Genomic DNA, 21,903 nt, shown 5'->3' with positions numbered 1-21,903 from the left:
GGGAATTACATAGTCCACTGCACCACAGGAATTGTGGAGTGTTCTGAACACTAATCAGATAAAAAAAACCAGACTAAAAGTTAAATCCATATTTGTACACCTCCTGTTCTGCCTCATTCTGCTTGGGCCATCCACTGTCTGACTTTAGTCAAGTGTTTAAATATAAGGTAAGCTCTCTTCTAATCACCTGAAAACACTCCCCACTTCTTTCTTCTCTCCCCTGATTGCTCTGCATGACTATTGTGCAGAATGCATGTTCTGTACACTGTGGAAACTGTCTCACCTTAAAGTAGAGTGGCTTATGTAACAATATGACATACAATGTATTTGCAGGTTCCTGAGAATTTATTTTAAGACAAAATTCTAATTAAAGACAGAGAAAATTGTTCACGTAATACACAATAAGCAGACTTAAATGGACAAGAACAACTCTTCTAATACATATACCTCCCCATCTATGTTTTATTACAAACAATTACAGTTTGTTCTGTTGCTTTACATAGTCACATGAGATGATCTTTTTTTTTTTCTCTTTTAATAAGGACACAGGGAAAGAAAAGATTAAAAATGCATTATGTCCTTTGTTTTCCCAGAAGAAAACACAAGCAAGCCCTTCGCCGTATTCAGCCTGAAGGCAAAATTTTCATCTATCCAAAATCCTTACTAAAGGTGTTCCTTAATGAATGTTTACTAAATACTCATGTACTCAATACATCTTGTCCTCAGTGATACCTTTTTTGCTTACGTGTAGTGAGGGTCCTTGAAAATGAAAGAGTTTTATGTAGCTATGAGGTAATACTTCATGGTACTGATTAACCCCAGTTTACCAGCTTACTTTCGTCCAGTACTGATGGTAGTTTGAATATTACTGAGAACTTGGTAAATAAGAACAGCAAAATTTTCCTTTTTTTTTTTCCATTTCACTTAGTTCACAAAATTCCATTTTCTAAGGAGTTGATATACACTATTACTATAACGTTAAGGTCTAATACTATAATAACATGTTTGTTTATGAAAGTCAGTCTAGAGTGTAAAATACGAAGCCATAGTAGAGGTAATGAATTATCTGTATTTAGACACACAAAACAGGCATGATGGTTAAGTAGAGAGTATGTTTCCAGTGGATTCTTTCAGTTGCAGCCTTTTAAAAAATTTGCAGCAAAATATTTATTGTAATTGTTGTAAATACTGTGTTCTCAACATCTCTAATAAAAAATATCAGTGGGATTAAATCTTTAAAAGCACAGTTCTTAGTGGCTTTGAATCCAGAAGGATCATGTAATTAATAAGACTGTATTTGACAAAGAAATATATAATTTATATATAATATAATACATGTAATAACATAGAATTTAACATATAATTTACAATTATATGCCTGCCAAACCAAGTTATTTGAGCAAGTTTTTAAAACAGCTGATGATGTAATCCAGCTGCACTGACAGTGCACGGCTCACGTAACCCTGAATACTTCAGGCAGTTTACGGAGGAACTTCATTGTAAACAGCTTGGTCTTTGCCCCCTCGCTTTTTAAAGGAAGTTCTTTTGGCTGAGATGAAGGGAAATTAAAAAGAACATTATTGACATAAAATATTAAAAGGCAGGCTTTCTGAAGCCAGCTTTAGTGCATTTTAACTTTTGCCTTTAAATTCCATTATAGGCAACGTTTTGCAGAGCATTATCAGTGATGCACATAGGAAAGTTCTGCAGTGCAAAGTATAAAATATGCTGATGATTTAACATCTCGCACAACCCAGCGCTCCCCACACGGGGGTCAAAAGCCAGAGTTCAGCTGGACTCACAAATACATCACCCTGAATCAAACAGACCATCCCTAAATAGAAGCAGTCACTAACGTACACACTCATTACATTAATAAATTGCTCGCTAATGGGAGCAGTGACAAGTAAGATGTGCACTTAGTGGCCCTGTTTGCAGCCCACCCCCGATGCCTGAATGCCCGTTTTTCTCTGGGTTATGTTCTAAAGGCTTCAAAGTGCATGAAGAAAAATCTGCTCAGTGTTGTGAAATAAATCAAAGAGCGTCTGCTGAAAATTCCTAAAACGCTTCAGCCCTAATCTCCTGGACCAGAGAGTGGGCTTGCAGAATGCTAAACTTGCTTTTCAAAGATCAAAGCAACACGAGCAACAATTAAAAACACGGCTGCAGGTGTGCACATGCGCAGGGGCACCGCGGAGGCAGTGAGAACCTCTTTTTAGTCATCCCTGAATGCTAACGCTGACTTATCTAATCATTACACGTGTGATTTGAAAGGACGGGAGACGTGGTTAAAAGGTACGCAAAAACTGTCCGCCTTTATGCATAAAGTGTTTTATGCACACACAACATTTTCCGAGATACACTATTTCCATTAATTTTGAAAAGCTCCTTAGCCACTGTCTAATTAAACCAGCCTGTAATTTTGTCGTTTAGTGATTGAAAGATAAATGAAGTTGCAATTGTGTATCTACCCCTCCTAGTGTTACTTAGTCTTTACATAGGTTTTAGTCTCCCAGACCTTACTTTAACACTTGGAAGGCCAGCTGCTTGCCTTACCAAACACCTGAAGAACCAGACTCACACCGCAGCCTCTTCAAGTGGTATCGGGCTGTTGGGCAGCGTCAGGGCACCGCAGAGACTTTATTTGCCTGCTTCTACTTTTAAACGGTGCTGGTTGTTCTGCCCAAGCCTGGGCACTTCTACCCACGCTTACACAAGAAATACTCATGCTAGTAGATGAGTGGGCTTACACGAGAACTGCTCGTGCTGGCAGGTGAGCGCCCAAGGAAGAGTGACGTTGCCTGACAGGCGCTACGCCTCCGGCATGGGGGGAGACTTAGCAGCCAACCTGCTATTTCCCTGACAATATGGTTTGTCTGTTTTCCCCTTCTCAAGCTGGTATTTCACTGAGCAAACTAGAAAGAAAAAAAAAAAAAAGCGCAGCTGTGGGAAACAACTCTTCGAAGTTCACAGGGTGAGTAAGGAAGGAGTAAAACCCTGAATGAACTCTCCTGGCTGAACTGGGTTAGGATGAAAAATGCTTCTGCTAAATCTTGAAAATTTAGGTCAGTCTTGTTTATGTGAAGATATAAACCACTGACATTTTGAGAAGCATGTGAATCTAAATGATATTTCAGTGTTTTCTCTGAATCACATCGGGCCACCAGGCCTTTTTATACCGACCAATTTTTCCCCCTTCAAATTAAAAAAAATAAATCTGAATTGTCACTTAAGCTGTAAGCAGCAACATATTGGAGTATCGTGCTTTAAAGTCTAGTGGCAGCAGCTGCTGAAATATTTCACATTTTTAAAATACACTGAGTGAACCAAGTAGATACTTGGGAAACATTTAACAGAAGAGAACAAAGTAGGTACAATTTTCAAAGCTATCTGCTTTTTTCTTCCCCCGTATTAATACTGGTTACATTATTCCCCCATGAGCATCAGAGAAGATGAGGAAACAGATAATTGATGCTTTTCTGGGACCTAACTGATGTTATCCAAAACATGCATCACACCAAATATCCATTACATTTAACACAGCTCAACATAAGGCGATTTTGACGATGCGAATAGGGCTCAATCCTATTTCTCTTCAAATCCACGTGAACAGTTTATTACATACAGAACCAAGCTCAGTGATTCATTTTGATAAAATGCTACTTAGCAGCATCAAAACTGCCTGAGTATTTTGTCTGCCTATACTGGGGCCTCCTACTGCTGCCATTGAAACAAATGGCAAAATTCCCACTTACTTCCATGGGAGGAGAGCCAAGCCCTTAGAAACCTTTGTATTTAAGGAAAAACATTTTTCCTCCCGCTCATGACTACAGTTCTCCTGAAAAACCAATGGAAATGTTTAAGAAGTCAGGTGGTTCCGACTGGACCCAAAGGTCAGGAACAAAGTATATTAATACAGTCTTGCTATTGAAAAACTGAGCAGCATCCTCGAAGCGTTGTTGTTGTTTTTAAACAGAAAACGTCACTCTCGGATCTAACCAGGAAGATTTTAAAATACATATAAATCTGGGAAGAAGAAATGAAGCACACATTTCATTTAGTGTCTGGATTACCGATTCTTATTAAACAAACCAGAGCTCATTATAAAATCAATATCAACTTAACCACTATACTCCCAGGAGAAATGGCAAAAAAGGTCACTCCAAGAAATTCAAACAATTTTCCTGCTGGAAGGGCACGATTTTAATTACAGATACTATTAATTAGAGCTGTCAGTAGGAAGATTGTCCTGTTAATTATCACAAATTCAGTTTCAAGTGTGATTTTGGAACCTGGGGGGCTTTTTTTTTTAAATTAAGAATTCTTGTATTCACGTTTAATGGAAGAGAAAGACTACCTATTGCTTCTGTGGTTTAAATAAGTCAACAGCAAGTTCCCTGTTAAAACCAAACAAAAGTATTTATGGCCACGGTCTCTTTGGCCAACAAAACTGATCTGACAAACGGCTGTTTTGTTCACACTTCATCCTGGAGGACACTCCTTTTTTCCACTGGAAATGCTCTTGCTCTCACTCTCTCTTCCTTTGGAAGTCATTAAATTTAAAGGTGCAAAGTAATTTAAAGATTTTTTTTTTTAAAGTAAACATTCCATTTAAACTGAAAACCATTCCTGAAGATACTAATTGTCACAGAAACATTAATATTTATCATTCTGTACTAAAATCTCCCTGGACCCAGCCTGTGGAGACGTACTTAATACGTTACATCTTTAACATGTAAGAGGCACAGGCAGACCCAAACTTTGCGAGGAAATATGAGTTTATTCCCGTATGACTCCCAGCTGCCAGTTTGAATCTATCTCAGCTCCAGAATACAGAAAGGCCATAATGTCTGATCCTAAGCAGAACAAGAAGGTAAAATAAAACTTGACAGAAGAGTGCCATTAGCGAGACCCTATGGGTGCAGAGCAGACACAGATACTACAGCAACAATGTTTACACATTCTTGAATTCTTTTTCCTGGTCAAACTCCAAATATTTTGGGATAGCAGAGCAGAGCTGTGTGGTCTATGACCATAACACGTGCATTACCACACCAATAACACGCCGAGAAATAAGTGCCACCATCTAAAACAAACTTCAGGGAGATGCAGAGTGTCTCTCCACCCAACACTTTTGAAACTGAATGAGAAAGCCTGAGGTTTCTGATTTATTTCAGGAAATCTGAGCGCAGCCCTCCCGTATTACTGGGTACACATCTGCTACCATTGTTCTCCCAGAACCAGTCCTGGTTTACCTCCCCATCTATCAGCATTAGATTTCATTTTATCTGAATAATGGCAGAAGGTGGCAACAGATCGGGTCAAAGGCTCTTTTCATATCAGACCCTGAAGAAGTCGATTACTCAAAAAGAGAGACATCTTCAGATAACCGTGCAATCCATTCCTCATAAATGTTAAAGATTTTTCGTTATTAATAGTGGCAGGGGTGACAGATTATGGATATTAATGTTATTTTTCAGAGAATTTCAATGGCAAGAGCTTCTTTTTTTCTTTTCTTTTTTTTTTTTTTAATGTTTCTAATTAGGCACGAATTTACACCAACTACCAGAATAGCCAAGATGAATACCCAGCAGTAACAAGCTGCTACAGTGAATCCGCGGGAAGATGAACGGAGCGGGGGGCCGGCATGGAAAACAAACCCACCCCCTCACCTCCCAACACCAGCAGGGTCCCCCCGGGGTCTGCCGGGCACCCCGGGGGAGCAGGGCCGGAGGAGGAAAGCTTGGTCCTTACCTGATAAGCAGCGGGGGCGTCGGAACCGGCGTCGGCCCCCAGGGCCGAGAGCTTCTCCTTCAGGCGGTGGTGGGCGCGGTGGCGGAGGCAGTAGGCGACCCCCGACGCCGCCAGGACCCCGGCGATGCAGGCGAGGCAGAGGAGGGTGAGGAGGAGGAATTTGGCGGACTCTGCCTCTTCCCCGCGCTGCGGGAGCGGCGGGACGTTGCTTTTCTGCAGGGGAGGAGAGAGAGGCAGCGCCTGAGTTGCGCGGTCGCGGAGCAGCGCGGAAAGGGGGACCCCGTCGGAGGAGAAACAGCCGGCAGCGCTAACTTTCAGCCAAGGATGAAAGCAAACGGCCGGGCAGGGACAGCACTGCTGACATGCCCCCCTCCGTCCCCTCCCCTCCCGGCGGCTTGCATTTAACTACCGAAAGGCGGAGGCGGGCGCGCTGGCTCCGCGCAAGCACCGCGGCGCGCCCCGCAGCTCCGCACCCCCCCCGCCGCCCCGCAGGACCGCATCCAGGGCCGGGGCTGCAAGGCGGGCAGCACGGGAAAATCCGAGATTTGTTTTTTCTTGGAGTGAAAAATAAAACACGGAACGACAGAGAAAAAAAAAAAAAAAAAGGAGGTGGCGGTCCTTCCTTTTGTCTGTTGTAGAAGGAAAAGGATAAAAAAAGCCCGATAGTTCCAAACTCCTCCAGATTACTATTATTTTTGCAGCAATAGGAGAGAATCCTTCTAGTGCGTTTCACTTGTCTCCATGTGCTAAAAAGTTGTACAATAATTTCCCCTCATTAGCTTCATTATAAGCTATATTAGCAACAATTAAAAACGCAACATGAAAATGAAAAGACCAGGCGCGCAAATTGCAGCAAGACTCATTTGGCCTGCTTTCCCCCTTTCACAATTACCAGGGAAATGAATTGAAAAGCACGCCCCTGCCTCAGTCCTGGTTGCTACAAGATGAGAACAATTAGCAAACTCCTTTCCACCACCTAATTTCGCGTGGTAACAAAATGGATTTTTCCCCATGAATGCCTAGCCGGCCTATTCATTATCTCTCCTCTATTAGTAATTTTCTGCTCCGTATTCAGCTAGCCAGCTCTTAATTTCCTCCTGTCTTGCAGTGTACACAGTGGCTCTTATGTCAGGCCCGGTCCATTTTTATCTTGTAATCATAAAGGCCACCAAAGCAATTATCGCTGGTCTTGACTGTAAAAGCTTGTCATTAATTAGCCTCCTTGCCTTCAGTGCTGCGGATTAGCCGGGGCTGAGGCTGAGTTAATGGAAATGCAGGTTCAATAAGACTCCCGGATTTTCCTGCCTGGATGCGCCGAGCGGAGGAGGATGCCGGGTTTGTAAACCCCGGGCGGCGGGGGGCGGGCGCAGGGCCCTCCGAGGCCAGGCTCGGGCCGCCCGCCGCCGCCTCCGCGCCCGCGCAACCACCGCCGGACCCGCCGCCTCCCCGCCTCCCCTCCCCTCCACCGCAGCCGGCCCCTCCTCCAAATCCCAACAGCCACCAGGAGGACGGGGCTGCCCTCCCCCCCCCCCCCGCCCGCCCCGACCCCGGGGGGCTCCGGGGCCGCCTCCCCGCGGCCCCAGCCGGGCACCTGCCCCGGCCGCAGCGGGGGGGGGGCGCGCCCTCGGCCCGCTGCGCTGCCCGCCCTCCGCACCGGGCGGGGGAACGGGCCGGGGGGGCCGCAAAGGAGACCCGGGAGGGGCCGCACCGACGGCAGCCGCCGCCTGCTCGCAGCTCCCGCCGCTTCGGCCCCGGGGGCCCGGGGCGGGGCGGAGGGGGGGGGGGTAAAGGGCTGCTGCGCTCTGCCATTAGCATCTCCGTGAAAGGCCGCCGTCCCCCCGGGGCCAGAGGTCGCAATCTGCATCTAAATAGGCAGCCCCCGCCAAAGAGCCGGCGCCCCCGCCCTGAGCCCCGCGCCCCGGGACGTTAATCCGCCTCGCCGCGGTGTTCGCCCCCCATCAGCGAGGCGGGGACAAGCCATCCGACCCCCGGGCCCCCCCGGCCGGCCCCGCTCCCCGGGCGGCTCCGGCCGCCTCCCCCGCCTCGGGCCCCGGCAGCCCGCAGGGGCGCCGCCGCCGCCGGCAAGGAAGAGGCTGGCGGGCAGTTTCGGGCACTGCTCCTCAATGTCTTCTCTCTCTGCTTCGCAACCACGGTTTTAAACGATTTTCCTTCTCCGGTTGCCGTGCGAAAGAGCCGCACAAGCACCCGGGGAAAGGGCTGTGCCAGAGAAACAATGAGAATGATGGGAGCAAAGTGCTGTCAAATGCCCGACTAAACACGGGGGAGAGAGAGAGCGTGCCTGCCTTTCTCTCCCTGTAGTTATAGTGATTTTAGAGGTTGCTTCCAACTTTGCCAGGCAGTTTTCCCCGCAGAGCCGGGGCCGCCGTCCCCGGAGCTGGCAGCCCTTTAACAAAAGAAGCGCTCGCCGAGACTGCCCGCACCTCCCCAGCGCACAGCTGCACCCGCCAACGTGAAACACGGGGAAAGAGTTTGAAACCTTTCGCGGGGTGTTCAGCGCTGCTTACACCTGGGTAAGCAGCTGCCGTGGGGAGCCAGTGTAGCCGTGACCCTAGTGATGGGCTCCGGGCGGGCGAGGGCCGGCAAAACCCCTCCACGCCTGGGGGACCGGCGCCGACGCCTGCCCCGACCCTCCGCGCCCGGGAAGGGGCTGGCGGCCCCGCAGCGGGAGGGAAGGGACGAAGGGGCGAAGGGGCACGGCCGCTGCCCGCCGCTCTCCGCCTGCGGGGCCGCCCGGCGCTGCCCGCCACGTCGGAGCGGCCGATGGGGAAGGGCGAGGGGCGCTGCCGTGGGGCCGCCGGCCCTTCTCCCCGCTCCCTCCTCCCTCCCGCTTCACGGGGAGCACCTCCCGAGCCGCTGCCGTCGGGGCCCGAAGGGTCCCCCTCTCGCCTCCCTGCCTCGGGGGGGCTGGTGCTTCGGGCCATCTCGGCCAGCCCCCCCGCCGCCCCCGGGAAGCACCCGGTGACTGCTGCCGGCTGCGCGACCCCGCAGAAACCGCCGGGTAAAGCCGACGGCGAAGCCCCGGCTCCGGCTGCACCCCGGGACCCGCATCGGCGGCTCCCCCGGGCTGGGGACAGCCGGGGCCGAGGAGGGCAGCGGGGCCCGGCCCCCCCGGGCATGCCCGTCGGGAAACAGACCCCACTGCCCCCAGCTCCGCCGGAGAAACCCGCTGCCCTTCCGTCCTGCTTGATGTCTGACCAAACATCAGATTATGAAACGGGTAAAAATTAATACGGCGAGTTAGGTACCGGCCCCCCCCGCCCCCAGCCAGGAGCACAGATTTCCCCACCTCGCCTAACCCCCTGATTCTTCCCTGCAGTCAGGCCCCAGCCTGAAACGGAGCCCAGGGTTAATTAGAGGCGTCCTGTCAGACTTGACTTGAAATTGAAAGAAAAATGTTTAAATATTTATGAATTTGACATTTACAGTCGGATGTCTTTTAAAGCAGAACACCTCTCTCTGTGCTGGCTGGGGCTGCCATGGTGCTGCGCCTGGGGTGGAAGGGGAACAATAGCTGTTGCGTAACAAGAAAAACAAATCACCTTTTCTTTCCCCCCCTAAGGCTTAACAAATAAATAGACCACATAAATTACACATAATTAAATATTAAACTCAGCTACATGTAACTATGCATTTTTTAAACTTTATATAACAGGATATATTGACATTCCTCTGAATGATTTTCTCCTTGGAAAATTGTGTAGTATCACAGAGTCCCAGTGAAGGAAAAACAACTAATTCCTAAATGGATGGCTTAGGAAGTGACTCCAAAAACGGAGGCTTTGGAGATGTTCGGACAGTCTTTCCTTGCTTTACAACGGCCCGGCCTGAGCTTAAATGCTACAAGGCAAAGATTTACCCTGTCTCAGAACAACATTACACCTACCACTTACACTCAACAGTGTTTGCTTGAAGTACACTGCTTCTGTGAGGGTTTGTGGTTGTTGGGTTTTTTTAAGAGGGAATAAAAAATGCTTAGGATCTGATCTCATGTAGGCTTTCCCAGTCCCTCGACAGAACGCATTTTATATACACCCAAAAGTGAGTCAGTAACTAGAGCAGCCATAACACCGGAGTCACAAATCACTGTTCTAATCAAAGAGCAGCGTCCCGTTCCGTGGTGTCATCCCATGATGCAGCAGAACAGCCGACATTTCAAACGAATTCCAGGCAAATGTCAGTAAATATTTAATGTACGCTTTCATGTAAATAAGTTCTCACACCTATGTTGGAAGTGTGGGAGAAAGTCTTTGTAAGAGCAGAGAAGAGCTCCCATGCAGTGATGGGAAAGCTCACCTTCCAGATGCCTCAGCAGAATCACACTTCATTATTTCCTTTAGGACACAGGGCCTGATTCTGGTCCTCACTGAAGCAAAACTCCAACAGAAGTTGAGGTTGTGCTTTGCTTCATAAATATAAAAAGATATTCCTGATTTAAAACCCAGTTTACCAGTTACTGCACCCAACCTCTCTTCCAGTTTGCAAAGGAAAAATCACTACGATTCATTTTAAAACAACCTGACGTTATAATTTTTTGCAATTTTTGCATGCCTTGATTTTTACATCTATATTAGCCAGTTTTGTATCTGAGCAATAAAAAAAATGCAGATTTCTTAGTAAACATGGGCAAAAAGATGAACTTCGGAATATGATTTGTTTCAAAATATTAGAACATTAAAAAACTCAAGAGGTGCTATTTTTAATTTGGAATTCACTATAGAATCTAATAAATGAGAGAAGTGAGGCGGAAATAATCATGTATTAATTCTCTGCATTACAAAATCTTTTCAGAAGCTATTATCAGAGCAAGAGGCATTGTGGTTTGGATTCAGGGTGGGAGAAATCCTTTGTGCAACTGAAAGCTATTGTTCCTCTGTGCAGATGAAATTGTACTTGCAAATCTGCCATTCAAGGAGGGAAAAAAGTGCCTAGGCAGAAGAAAAGAATTCTACAAGAAAATCGTTATTCTTAAAAATAAACTTCATTAAAATAAGTTTTAGTTCATCAGGGTTTTTTTTTTGAGAGGATCCTTTGCTAATAGTCACAGCCACTGACATTAAAACAAACCATAAAGGATATGTGTATTATTTCCTTAATATAGAAAGCATGAAGAAAGGGACGTGTGTGGGTGTGTATGGAGGTATATATATATATATATATATATATATATATATGGTATTCATATATATACACACACACATCTGTGTATGTCTGCTCGCTTAAATAAATCTAAACTTAAATGCACTTCTAGTAATTTCCCTCTGTAAAGTTATCTGAGATATAGGTTGAGATACACTACGCTGGTTAAGTTCTGATAGGTTACTAGAAAATCAGAGAAATACCTCACATCAGGAGGAGCCTGGCTGCCCTAATCTGTCCCCAGGAAACCTACAGATAAGATTTTTTTCCTCGAGTAAAATAAGAAAGCAAAGAGAAGGGAAAGCAGCATCTCCCTCGATTTTGGTTCCTGCTTCTCCTCCCCTACTTTGCACTCCCAGTCAGGGTAGACTGGGGCAGCAGGGCCTGGGGATGTTCACCCTCAGTGCATATGATGTTTCTGGCGTTCAGCACTGCACTCTCGAGCTGTATGGTCTGGGGAACTTGTTGGTGTTTTAAGGTACTATCTTTAGAGTTACTGAGAGGTTTCTGAGACCGCTGTCCTCTGCCTCCCTCTTTGCCCCCCCCAATGCTCGCCCGATGCCAGGATCACTTTCAGCAGATGTCAGTTCATCACCTGAAATGAGGTCAATTTAACGCTTTTACTCGGGAGGATGAAATCGGATGGGAAGGTACTTTTTGCTTCTTTTAGGAGTTGGAAAGATTAGACAAATCGACAAACACAAAAGGCAGATGGATTTCTGGGAACTGCAGCTTATTCAAATCACTGAGAAAGGTCACTGCAAGAGCCACAGATCTATTCATCTATAGGGGTACAATGATCTTTCCGCAACCTTCAACACCACAAAGCACTCTGGAGCGTCTCTATACCTTTTAGTAGGATTAATACCACGAACAATGACTGAATACAATCAAGAATTCAGCGAGTTCAAAGATCCCTTGATCAATGGTAGATATTTTCTTCTGGCTTCCTAAAGGCAAACAGAAGTTTCTGGTTAGAGTTACAGGAAATTATAGCTATTATCCTGAATCCCACTACAAGGTGATGCTGAAATGCCAAAATGTCCAAGAACCCCAAAGAAGTTTGTGGCGTGGAAGGAATAAGGTTGCAAAAGAGATTTTTGTAAAGAGCTTCAAGATTTTCCTGAGGATCTGGGTGTTTTTTTAAGTCGGCATTTAGTTAAAGAGTATGGCACAAAAGCCTACAGCATCCCTGAGACACTGTAGGGATAACACACGACTCAGGAAACCGGACAGCCACATCCATGCCTGTGGAGGAGGTAGGTGAGCCGGAGCCGGAGAAGCGCGGCCCGTCCTGCCCGAAGCCGCGCAGCGCGCCTCTGGGGTGGCAGCAAGAAGAGGAGGGTGTGGAGACACCACGGTGAAGAAGCTTCGATTCCCATCTCTAAGGTCTCAGGAGCAACTAGGGGAAGGCAGCAGAATGGGAGCACCAAGAAGCAGGTTTCCTCCTCAGCCCAGGCTTTGTAAGCCAGAGTGAAACAGATAAATAGAGGGACTCAGCAGGTCCAAGTCGCTAAGTGTCAGAGCCCGAGCCAAGAGGACGGTCAGCAGTAGCCAAGCTTAATCAAATATCTTCAGCAAGCAAGAGAAACACAAGCCGTAGTGCCAGCGCTGATCTAATGCTGATGCTGAAGGCACATAATTTAGGGATTAGATAAAGCCTTAAAACCGAGTGCCAACAAGCGAGCCGTCTCTCGGTAACACGCTGGCAGAGCCCGGGGCCCCGTCGGCGGAGCAGCCGCCCCGTCTCGCCGGCAGCCGGGCCCCGCGGCTCCCGGTCCGCCCCCGGCCAGGGATGGGGCTCCGGCGGCCGCCTCCGCCCAGCCGCCGCGGGGGGCCCGGTCCTCGGGGCCTCGGGCCGGGAGCGGGACAAGGCGAGCGGGGAGGGCACGTCCTCGCCCCGCCGGGCCCGCTGCACCCTTCCGCCCCTCTCCCGTTTGACGGCCCCAAGTCCAAGCATCCCCGGGGAACCGCTCGACCGGTTGCGGTCCTCCCTCCGCCCCCCCGCCGCCGCTTCGCGGAGACCCGGCCCGGCCTCGACCGACGGGGCGGGCGGCGGCAGCGGCTGCCCCCATCCCTGCCGCCCCACCGCCCCGCTCCTCCGCCCCACGCCGCACACACGCGAGCCCCGGCCGGGCCGCCTCGAAGCACGGCGCTCCCCCCGCGCCTTCCCCGGTCCTCCGCCGCATTTACCTGCTGCCATGTCGCCGCAGCCGGCGTGCCGGGACGGGCTCCTCCCTGGGAGGGCTCAGCGCACCTCGGCGGGCTCTAGCAATCCTCCTCCGGTGCCAAAACTTCCCCCTCTCCCCCCCGCTCCCCACTCCCCTCCTCCGCGGAGACAAAGGCGGCGGCAGGCAGAGCCGCTCCTGGCAGCCCGCGGCCGCCCCCCGGCGCGGCGCGGCGGGGCGGGGGGAGCCGGCGGCCCCGGGCGGCCCGGCGGTCCCCGCGGGGCGCGGACGCGGGTGGAGGATGCCGGCGCGCCCCGGCGCTGCCCTCCTTATATCGGGCCGCTGGCAGCCCCTGCCGGCTGCCGCACATGGCCCATCCACCGGTTGCTATAGCGATGCCTCCCCTCCACATGTTGCTGGCAGCAATTGGCTAAGGAGGTCTGGGCTGTTCAGAAACCCTTCGGCGGAGTGAGGCGGTGAATGGACACGGGCTGTGTCACTCACTGGGAAAAGCTGTTTGGGGTTTCTGTTGTGGATGTGGGGGTTTTTTTTGCTTGTTTTTTTTTTTTTTTGGTTGATTTTTTTATGCGTCCCCCCATTTTTTTTTTTTTTTGGCGCCACTCTTGCAAGATGGAAGCGGAGGGTAGAACAATGACGGAAAGCCAAAAATAAAATCAAACAAGGACAGCAAGGAAAACCTAAAGATCATTTGCATGACAATACAGCAAAGAAGCCCGCAACGTTTCTTCCTGAAAAGACTTTCCTCCGTAAAAAAAAACATCACACAGTGCCAAGCAACGGAGGTCCAAACTTTTCCCCTTCCCGTCCTGGTTCCCCAAACAACACACGGAATTAGGCGGAAGCAGTGGGCTGCGACCAGCCATGGGACAGTGGCGGAGCCCGGTTAAATAAATCACGGCAGGGACTGCTGAGAGCGGGTGCGGTGCCGGTGCGGGCGAGCGGGGCCGTGCTGTGCCCGGTGCTGCACACCCCTAACTCCGAGTTAAAGCCGCTTTTCCGCCCGGGTGCCCGGGGTAGCACCGACCCTTACAACGATACGGACCCCTCAGTCTTCCCCGTCTCCCCCAAATTACAGCCCGCCGCCGGCGAACACGCTGCGGGGGCACCCCCGAAGCATCTGCCCGCGGAGCGCCCCGGCTGCGGGAGCGGGACAAGAGCGAGCGGGGAGCGGGGGGTGGCTGCCGGCTGCAGGTGACAGGTCCTTGGCAGGCCCCTTCAGATCCCCCCCCCCCCCCCCCCCGCCCCCGAAGCGCCCTCTCGCCTCCCTCTCCCCATTGTTTCCCTTTGCCACTACGGCTGGGGATGGCGGGCAGGGCAGAGCCGGCCCTCCTCTGTCCGCGGGGGGGGTTCCCCCCTTTCCCTTTCCCTTTCCCTTTCCCTTTCCCTTTCCCTTTCCCTTTCCCTTTCCCCTCCGCAGCCCCTGCCCCCCCCCGCCCGCCTGCCCCGCCCGCCAAAACCCTCCCGACCCCAGAGACGCAAATCAGGGAGGGGGAGCTGCTCCCCCCGCGGCGGGGGCGGCGTGCAGGGGTGGGATGGGACGGATGGGACGGACGGGGCGGGCCGGGCCGCCCCCTTCCCGCAGCCCCGCCGCACCGGCAGCCGTCGGGGGCACGGCCCGCTGCAGCCCGCCCGGCGCCGGCGGCCTTTGCCTTCCCGGCGGGGGCGGGCGGCTCGGGCTCCCCGCGGCTTTCCCGGTGACGCTGCAGCAACTCCATGCAGCTTTTCCTTTTCCCCCCTCTTTTTTTCTCCCCCTCAGGACAGTATTCCTCCTCCCAGCGCCCCTCTGAAGCCCGCGCCTTGGTAAGGACACGGGCCTGTCCGGGAAGCCAAGGAAGGGCGAGGGCAGCCTGTATCCCCAGAGCATCCCCCCCGCCCAGCCACACTTCACTTAAACCTGTGGGACAGCGCCGAAAGTGTCATCACCCTCTGCTGCTCAGGGGTGTTCTGCCCTATTCAGAAGGCGCAGAGGAGTTGTGCCATAGGCTCACCCCCCGATAACCACACACGCACACCGACCCTTCCCATTTCGGGTTGAGGAAGATGCTGTTTACATCAACACCATTTTTGACAGTGAGGTTTCCAGGGAGAAGAGGTACTCCTCGTGCTCCCACCTGGCTTCTGCTCACGGAAAATCCTTCATGTTCCCACAGATTAACACAAACTTGGCTTCTCTAAACATTTAATGAGCTACATTTTTAATGCATGGTATCAACTTATTACTTTGTCAGTCTGTCAGCCTGATAGCACACTTCTTCGTCTAATATTATCCTGCCCCGGTAAGAGCCATAGCATACATAATTTGCTCACTAACCTGTATTACTTAAGTTGAAAGATAAATGAACCCGCCAAGAGATTTCATTAAAAGGACACGTGTGTTTGCATATTGATCCTTCTAATGAACTGTCTGAAACTGATAAATACTTCCATTAGCTTTGTAGTTTGTATTTCTTATTTACAAATAAATTAATTATCATTTCCTGGGCAAATGTTGCACCTTTTCAGAACTGTCAGGTGCTGTACGGGTTGAAAACGAAGTTGTCTGGCCAAGTGTCAAGAGACAGTAAAATACTATTTAAAATATATACTTTTTTAACAGTGAAATTTTGAGCAATTTGTAGTGAAATTTAAAATACTTTTCATTTTTATGTAATTTTAATTACTTTCATCACGTGCTAAATACAACCTTGGAAGGGATGGCAAATACCTGTGAGGCGTATGTCACAGGGAAGAAATTATTGAAACGTAGATTATTTAATGTGCTGTTCATTAAAAGCATAGGATGTGTTGCCAGATAGAAGAAATAATTTTCAATAGTTTACTAATTTAAAACTTAAAAGCTGTTTTTAAAGTTTTCATAGTACTGTTACTCACAGCCCTTATTTGTGAATTGACTTACTGGTACTTGATAAAACCTTATTTTCAACTGAATAACTTAGATGTACGTGATCTAAATACATTTTCTCATATGATTTATTGCATTTGTAAATGGGAAAACAAAAAACCCCTGACATTAGCAGCGTTTCATTATAGAATTTCTAGAAAGTTTCATGTCTTTTTCTTGGAAAACATTTGAAATAGAAAGTAAAAATGACTTTGAGACAGTTTCTCTGGTTTTAGCGCATGTAAAATACCGGTATTTTGAAGATTCACATTAACATTCATCCAAACTCAACAGCTGTATTTGAACTACGCCTAAACTCAAAATATTCTGCATCTTGCCATTTCAATGAGAATGATGCTGAAATGTATTTCCAGTTTGCACAGAACAAAACTCTTCTCTGAGACCCAGCAATGTTTGTCAGGACTCCCTAAAAATCTGTTCTTCGTAACTGGGTGCTGAAAACCACACTGACCTTTTTGTCTTGATTTTTGACTACAGATCTCTGCAGTTTTAAGTTTAGTCACTTCTTTCTGCAAATGCATGCACAATGTATAGCATGAAATTGATTTTCATTCCTTTAAAGGATGTTTGATAAAGCTAAAACACCATTTAATCTCATTTGTGGTTTTGTTTAAAAGTTTTACCTAACATCCTTTGGAGCCTTGCTCCTTAAATACAAATCCAAGTACGTTGCAGAGGATTTTCCACAGATTTTCTGTCCACGAGGATCTTAAGATCAAAGTTGAATTTCCTTCCCTCCTATGAACAAAAAGTCTTTTCCAAATATTAACTTCCTAAACACTTTTTTTCCAATTACCTTATTAGGAATACATGTATTAAGAAAGAGGCTGTGCCCCCACGTCTTGAAACCACCACACCTTTCTTATAAATAAAACCAACATCTAGGACCATAATTTGAAAATGGACTTAGCAATATTTTAACCACTAGATTTCACTGAGTTTTATGTCTTATCTTCTCATGCTCATCTGTGAAGATCAACACCAGACACTTTCTACTTCCAAGTAAATTCTAGAGCTCTTAGCTTTATTAAGAAAATGATTTCATTCTGGCTAAGATTTGAATCTAATTAATCCGTCTTGCATTTTAAAAATGATAACTAAATTCAAGCTGCATACTATTCTTCAGAGACAGCTTAAAATATTAATTAAGTAAAGAGTGCATTTTCCATTTATTTTAATTACATTAATACAGTCTCAATAAATAAAAGTTCTATGCTTCATCAAATCAAACAAACTTGAATGCAAATTTTTCTATTGATTACTTCTCTGTTCACATTGGCCCTTTAGACTGTTTATTTTTAAATAGGAAAGAGATGCAGAAATGTTTGGGTGTTCCCATCAGTGAAATGAGGTCCAACTGCCTGAAAAGGTCAGCTCAGCCTTCTAGGAGGCTGATATAGCCCTGTAAATGTGGCATTCTGATAACGTATTGCTTATAAAGGTAATCAGTGATATAAACCTGGATGCCTTTATAGACATTTTTAAACAAATGAAGATTTTCTTTTATTACATTTTTCCAGGTAAATTCAAAAAACCTATTAGATATCTCTGATCCACTTGCCTGTGATGCTTACTGATCCACAGACAAAATATTACAAGACAACTGGATGAACTGTGTTTTTAATACTCAATTTAATTAAAGCTGACATGGTCTAGATTTGCAGGTGAACCTCTTTCTTGAGATAAACCACAGGACAAGACAGGGGCAGTCTTGTTAGTAGTTATGTGTCATTCTACCTAATTCAGTAATAATTCTGTCCTTCAAATATTTGAGCAGCAGCAGCAGCTGAAGGAAAACTAAATATTGAAGAAAAAGTTTCAAAATACCCTGGGAGTCACAGCAGGGGTTTTGAAACATGTCCTTTATATGTTTCAGAACAGTTTGAGTGTCTTTGTAATTTAAAGCCCAATCCTGCCCACCTCAATCTGAGAAATTTATTATAAATCAACAGAACTAATCAAAATAGCAACCGGAACACAATAGTAAATGTTTTCAGGGTCAGGCTTTATGTAAATCAATACTTCACAAAACATACTTGCAATATTGAAACCTTAATTGCATTGTGATTAGGCTTATATTCACAGAATGTAGATAAAAATATTAATTTAAGTTTTAACATGAGACTAAATACTGTTATCATGAAAGCCTGATTAAGAAGCTCCTATAAAAATGCCAACTCAAAACTTGTTTAATGGTAAAACATTATGAGAAATGCATGATTTTACACTGTGATCTTGTTATAACAAAACGTGGCTATCGTTGAAATGCTGAACTTATTTTACGCATCAGTACCGTGCGTGCCAAGAATTCAGAGAACTGTTAGGTATCCGTTTTCTCTACTCTAACATCAGCAGAACAATTTTGTTAAAGTGCTATTTTAATATTGTTGTGAAAAGGGTATTTATTTCTTCTTTCCTGAGATGAAAACAAACTAGTACAGTTTACATGTGAAAAAATATTTTCAGAATGGTAGCCAGTGCTGCAAATCTGTATGACATCTGAAATCAAGATGTGTTTTTTCTGCCTTTGACACAAATACTACTCTGGTAAGCCTCAGGTGGTAGCCTCAGGACAAACATAGATTACGTTAGAAAATTGTCCTTCATTATATTGATCGAAATGCACTTCCAACCTACCTGAATCTGATGTTAGAACAATTTTATTAGTTTTAAATTGTTTGCATTATAAATTTAAAATATCAAAATGCTTGTATAAATAGTTTAACGTTCTAAAACAGATGGTTTGCAAAGTTCTTACGTGCTTTGTACAGTCTCATTGAGTTTCTTTTTACACTGACCTTCCATTTCTGACTGCAGAGAAAGACCATCTTTGCGGAAAACACAGCAATGCCTTTTATGAAAACATATTAAGACAGCATTTAAATTGGTATACAAAGCTTTAACAAATGTCAGAATTACAGGGCACTGTCAGACCACCTAAAGTTCATGCACCAGTTATACTCCACTTTATTTAAGATTTCTAGTTGCTGCTACCATTGCTTTAGGGTCCCTGATAAGGGTGTTGTTTTTATGCTGTGACACATAGAAACGGTGGCAGTCTGAATAGCATTAGCAATATCACCAGTAAGATTGGCCCTGGAGCTGGGCTTTAACTGATAATTTGCCAAAGATGCCAGACACTCAGTAAAATCCTTCTTATACTTTCACTATATCTAATAAAGACACCACCCCCACTCCCACCCTGATTCTTTATTTCAGGAAGCATTTTACCAGGGTTTTCCATTTCGTTTTCTCCTCCTACTGAAGACATGACAAAATGCTCCTTGATTGGTAGCAGGCCCTTGGGTCAGTAAAGCAAGTAGGCACTATGTGCGTGGCATTTTTAATGTATACTGGATTCCTGAAAGTATGAACACTTGCCAAAAAGAGGAAGAAGTTTAACACGGGCAAGTGCTGGATTTTGCACCTGGGACATGGCAACCCTGGATGTACATACAGACTGGGAAATGAGAGGCTGGAGACCAGCCCTGCGGAGAGGGATCTGGGTGTTCTGGTCAACGGCAAGTTGAACATGAGCCAACAGTGTGTCCAGGCAGCCAGGAGGGCCAACCGTGTCCTGGGGTGCATCAAGCACTGCATTGCTAGCCAGTCGAGGGAGGTGGTTGTCCCGCTCTGCTCTGCACTGGTGCGGCCTCACCTTGACCACTGTGTGCAGTTTTGGGTGCCACAGTACAAAAAGGATACGAAGCTATGAGAGAGTGTCCAGAGGAGAGCCACAAAGATGGTGAAGGGTTTAGAGGGGAAGCCGTACGAGGAGTGGCTGAAGTCCCTTGGTCTGTTCAGCCTGGAGAAGAGGAGACTGAGGGGAGACCTCATCGTGGTCTACAGCTTCCTCATAAGGGAAGGAGGAGGGGCAGGAGCTGATCTCTTCTCCCTGGTGACCAATGACAGAACCCAAGGGAACGGCAGGAAGATATCCCAGGGGAGGTTTAGGTTGGACATTAGGAAAAGGTTCTTCACCCAGAGGGTGGTGGAGCACTGGAACAGGCTCCCGCGGGAGGCAGTCACGGCGCCAAGCCTGACAACATTCAAGAAGCATTTGGACAACACCCTCAGACATAGGGTGTGATTTTTGGGGTTGTCCTATGCAGGGACAGGAGTTGGTCTCAATGATCCTTGTAAGTCCCTTCCAACTCAGGACTTTCTATGATTCTAAGAAGACCCTGACACTTACAGGAAGGAGGATAGAGACTAACTTTCAGAAAGTCCCTTTTCTTCTCTGAGTCATACAAGCCTTCAAGAACATTGAAAAATTTTGCCTTTTCTGGCTATAGAAACAGGAAGGTGACTACATCGGTTTATGCAAGCACAAGCTGGAAAACCTAGATAAATAATTACGTGTGACAGCATGCTAAAATGAACGTATCACACAGTCATTTTAAAAATACGTGCTTTAAATTTATGTCTTCAGATTACATATGAAATCAGAAAGACTGTAGAAGAAGTACTTATGTTTTGCATTTTGCATGTAATGAAGCATGCGTATAGACACTCATTAGATTTTTTTCAATTAATTTCAAAATGAAGTTTTTCTAAATATAGATTTAAAATTCCATTTAAACCAGTAAGACTTTAGAGTCACTGCTTTACTGACACAGGTATGTCAATTTACACTAAATAGGTACGGTCCATAAGCTTTTACCTATACTCTGACACTTGGTGTTTGAAGCAATTATCACTGAAGTCTGATTTTTCTAAATGGAAGAAGAAGAGCAACAGTGCTGATTTATGCGAACAGAAGCTTTCACCCTTAAACAGTGGTCCTGAAGTGGCACTGAGAGATACGTCCACATGCCTATCACTGGATTCCCATAACTTCATCAGAGTTTTGGAAGGGCAAAGAATGAAGGGGTCATGCCAGAGCTTGATAAGACGCGCACTGACAAGCCTCTCATGCAAAGCTAATTGCAGAGGGAAAGTCAGAGCTTCTGAAAAGGTCTTCTGTTTATCACTTTTTTTGTGATTTGTTCAGGCTTTTGAAAGAATAGACCTCCCTGCCTCTTCTCTCCTTTTAATCACTCACTCTGTGTATGACAGCTTTGTCCAAAAAGTTTTCCAATAAATCTCAAAGTTTTCTCTTAATTCAATATCAAATTTTAAATTGTCAGTAATACTAACTATACAGCCCTTTGAAATGCAGGGCTCGGGAAAATTTAGGGATTCACCGTCCCAAACTATGTATAGAATTTTGTTTTCCACAATGAATTAGATACTCTTCAACATAGCTGCTCCTAAGTTTTATGCATTACATTTCCTTGTGAATTCAAGGAAATTAATGAGAAACAGTACTTATGGCAAAACTTCCTCTGGAAGTCCTTCCAGGCTCCTTCTGATCCTGTCCTCAGAGATCCTGAAGGCACCGTGGAGATCTCAGGATGGACTTTAAGCACACCCAGGGAAGAGCTGCAGGTTTGGTGCTTGGATCAATTGCTTTGTGCATGAAAGTGTAACTCTGCTCCGAGCACCTCAGAGGCCAAGGAATGAGTGTCACAATCAAAGCTTACACCTTTTCCTACTACCTAGCCTTGCTTGTAGGACAAAAGCACACTAGGGCCTGACTTCACAGGAAAAAGGAAACTATGCCTTAAAGTATTGCATTGTTTAAAATGTGAATGTACTGACAGTTTTTAGAGTTATGATTAATAGAAACATTCTGCTGTTCAGCTCTTCGAGCAAATGGAGAAGACGCTGTTGAGAAAAGGACATGCAAAGGCATTCTTTAAGGTCTTCATTTTCCTACGTCATTATCTCTAAGTCACTATTTTTAATAGTTTAGTTAAGCCTTGGGATTGATTATCCTATCTTCTCTTTCACTAAGCCAAACACTTGACCTGGCACTATTGGGGACTACTTTGCTGTAACTCCACTGTCTATGTTCCC

General features: G+C 46.6%; 1 protein-coding gene across 1 annotated transcript in view; it reads right to left on the bottom strand.

Moving 5' to 3' along the window:
• PTPRN2 (protein tyrosine phosphatase receptor type N2) overlaps positions 1 to 21,903 on the bottom strand; it is a 670,971-nt gene that overhangs the window by 103,481 nt on the left and 545,587 nt on the right. Inside the window, exon 13 of the mRNA XM_087729958.1 lies at positions 5,755 to 5,967. Coding sequence (XP_087586084.1) covers positions 5,755 to 5,967 — 213 coding nt within the window. The remainder of the gene's footprint in view (positions 1 to 5,754; positions 5,968 to 21,903) is intronic.

This window comes from Nipponia nippon, unplaced genomic scaffold, assembly GCF_047370975.1.
Source record: "Nipponia nippon isolate SJK-2023a ecotype South Korea unplaced genomic scaffold, ASM4737097v1 scaffold_1, whole genome shotgun sequence".
In the NCBI taxonomy this organism is placed as follows: Eukaryota; Metazoa; Chordata; class Aves; order Pelecaniformes; family Threskiornithidae; genus Nipponia; species Nipponia nippon.
The sequence above is the reverse complement of the archived record's forward strand: the minus strand, read 5'-3'. Positions and strand labels throughout refer to the sequence as shown.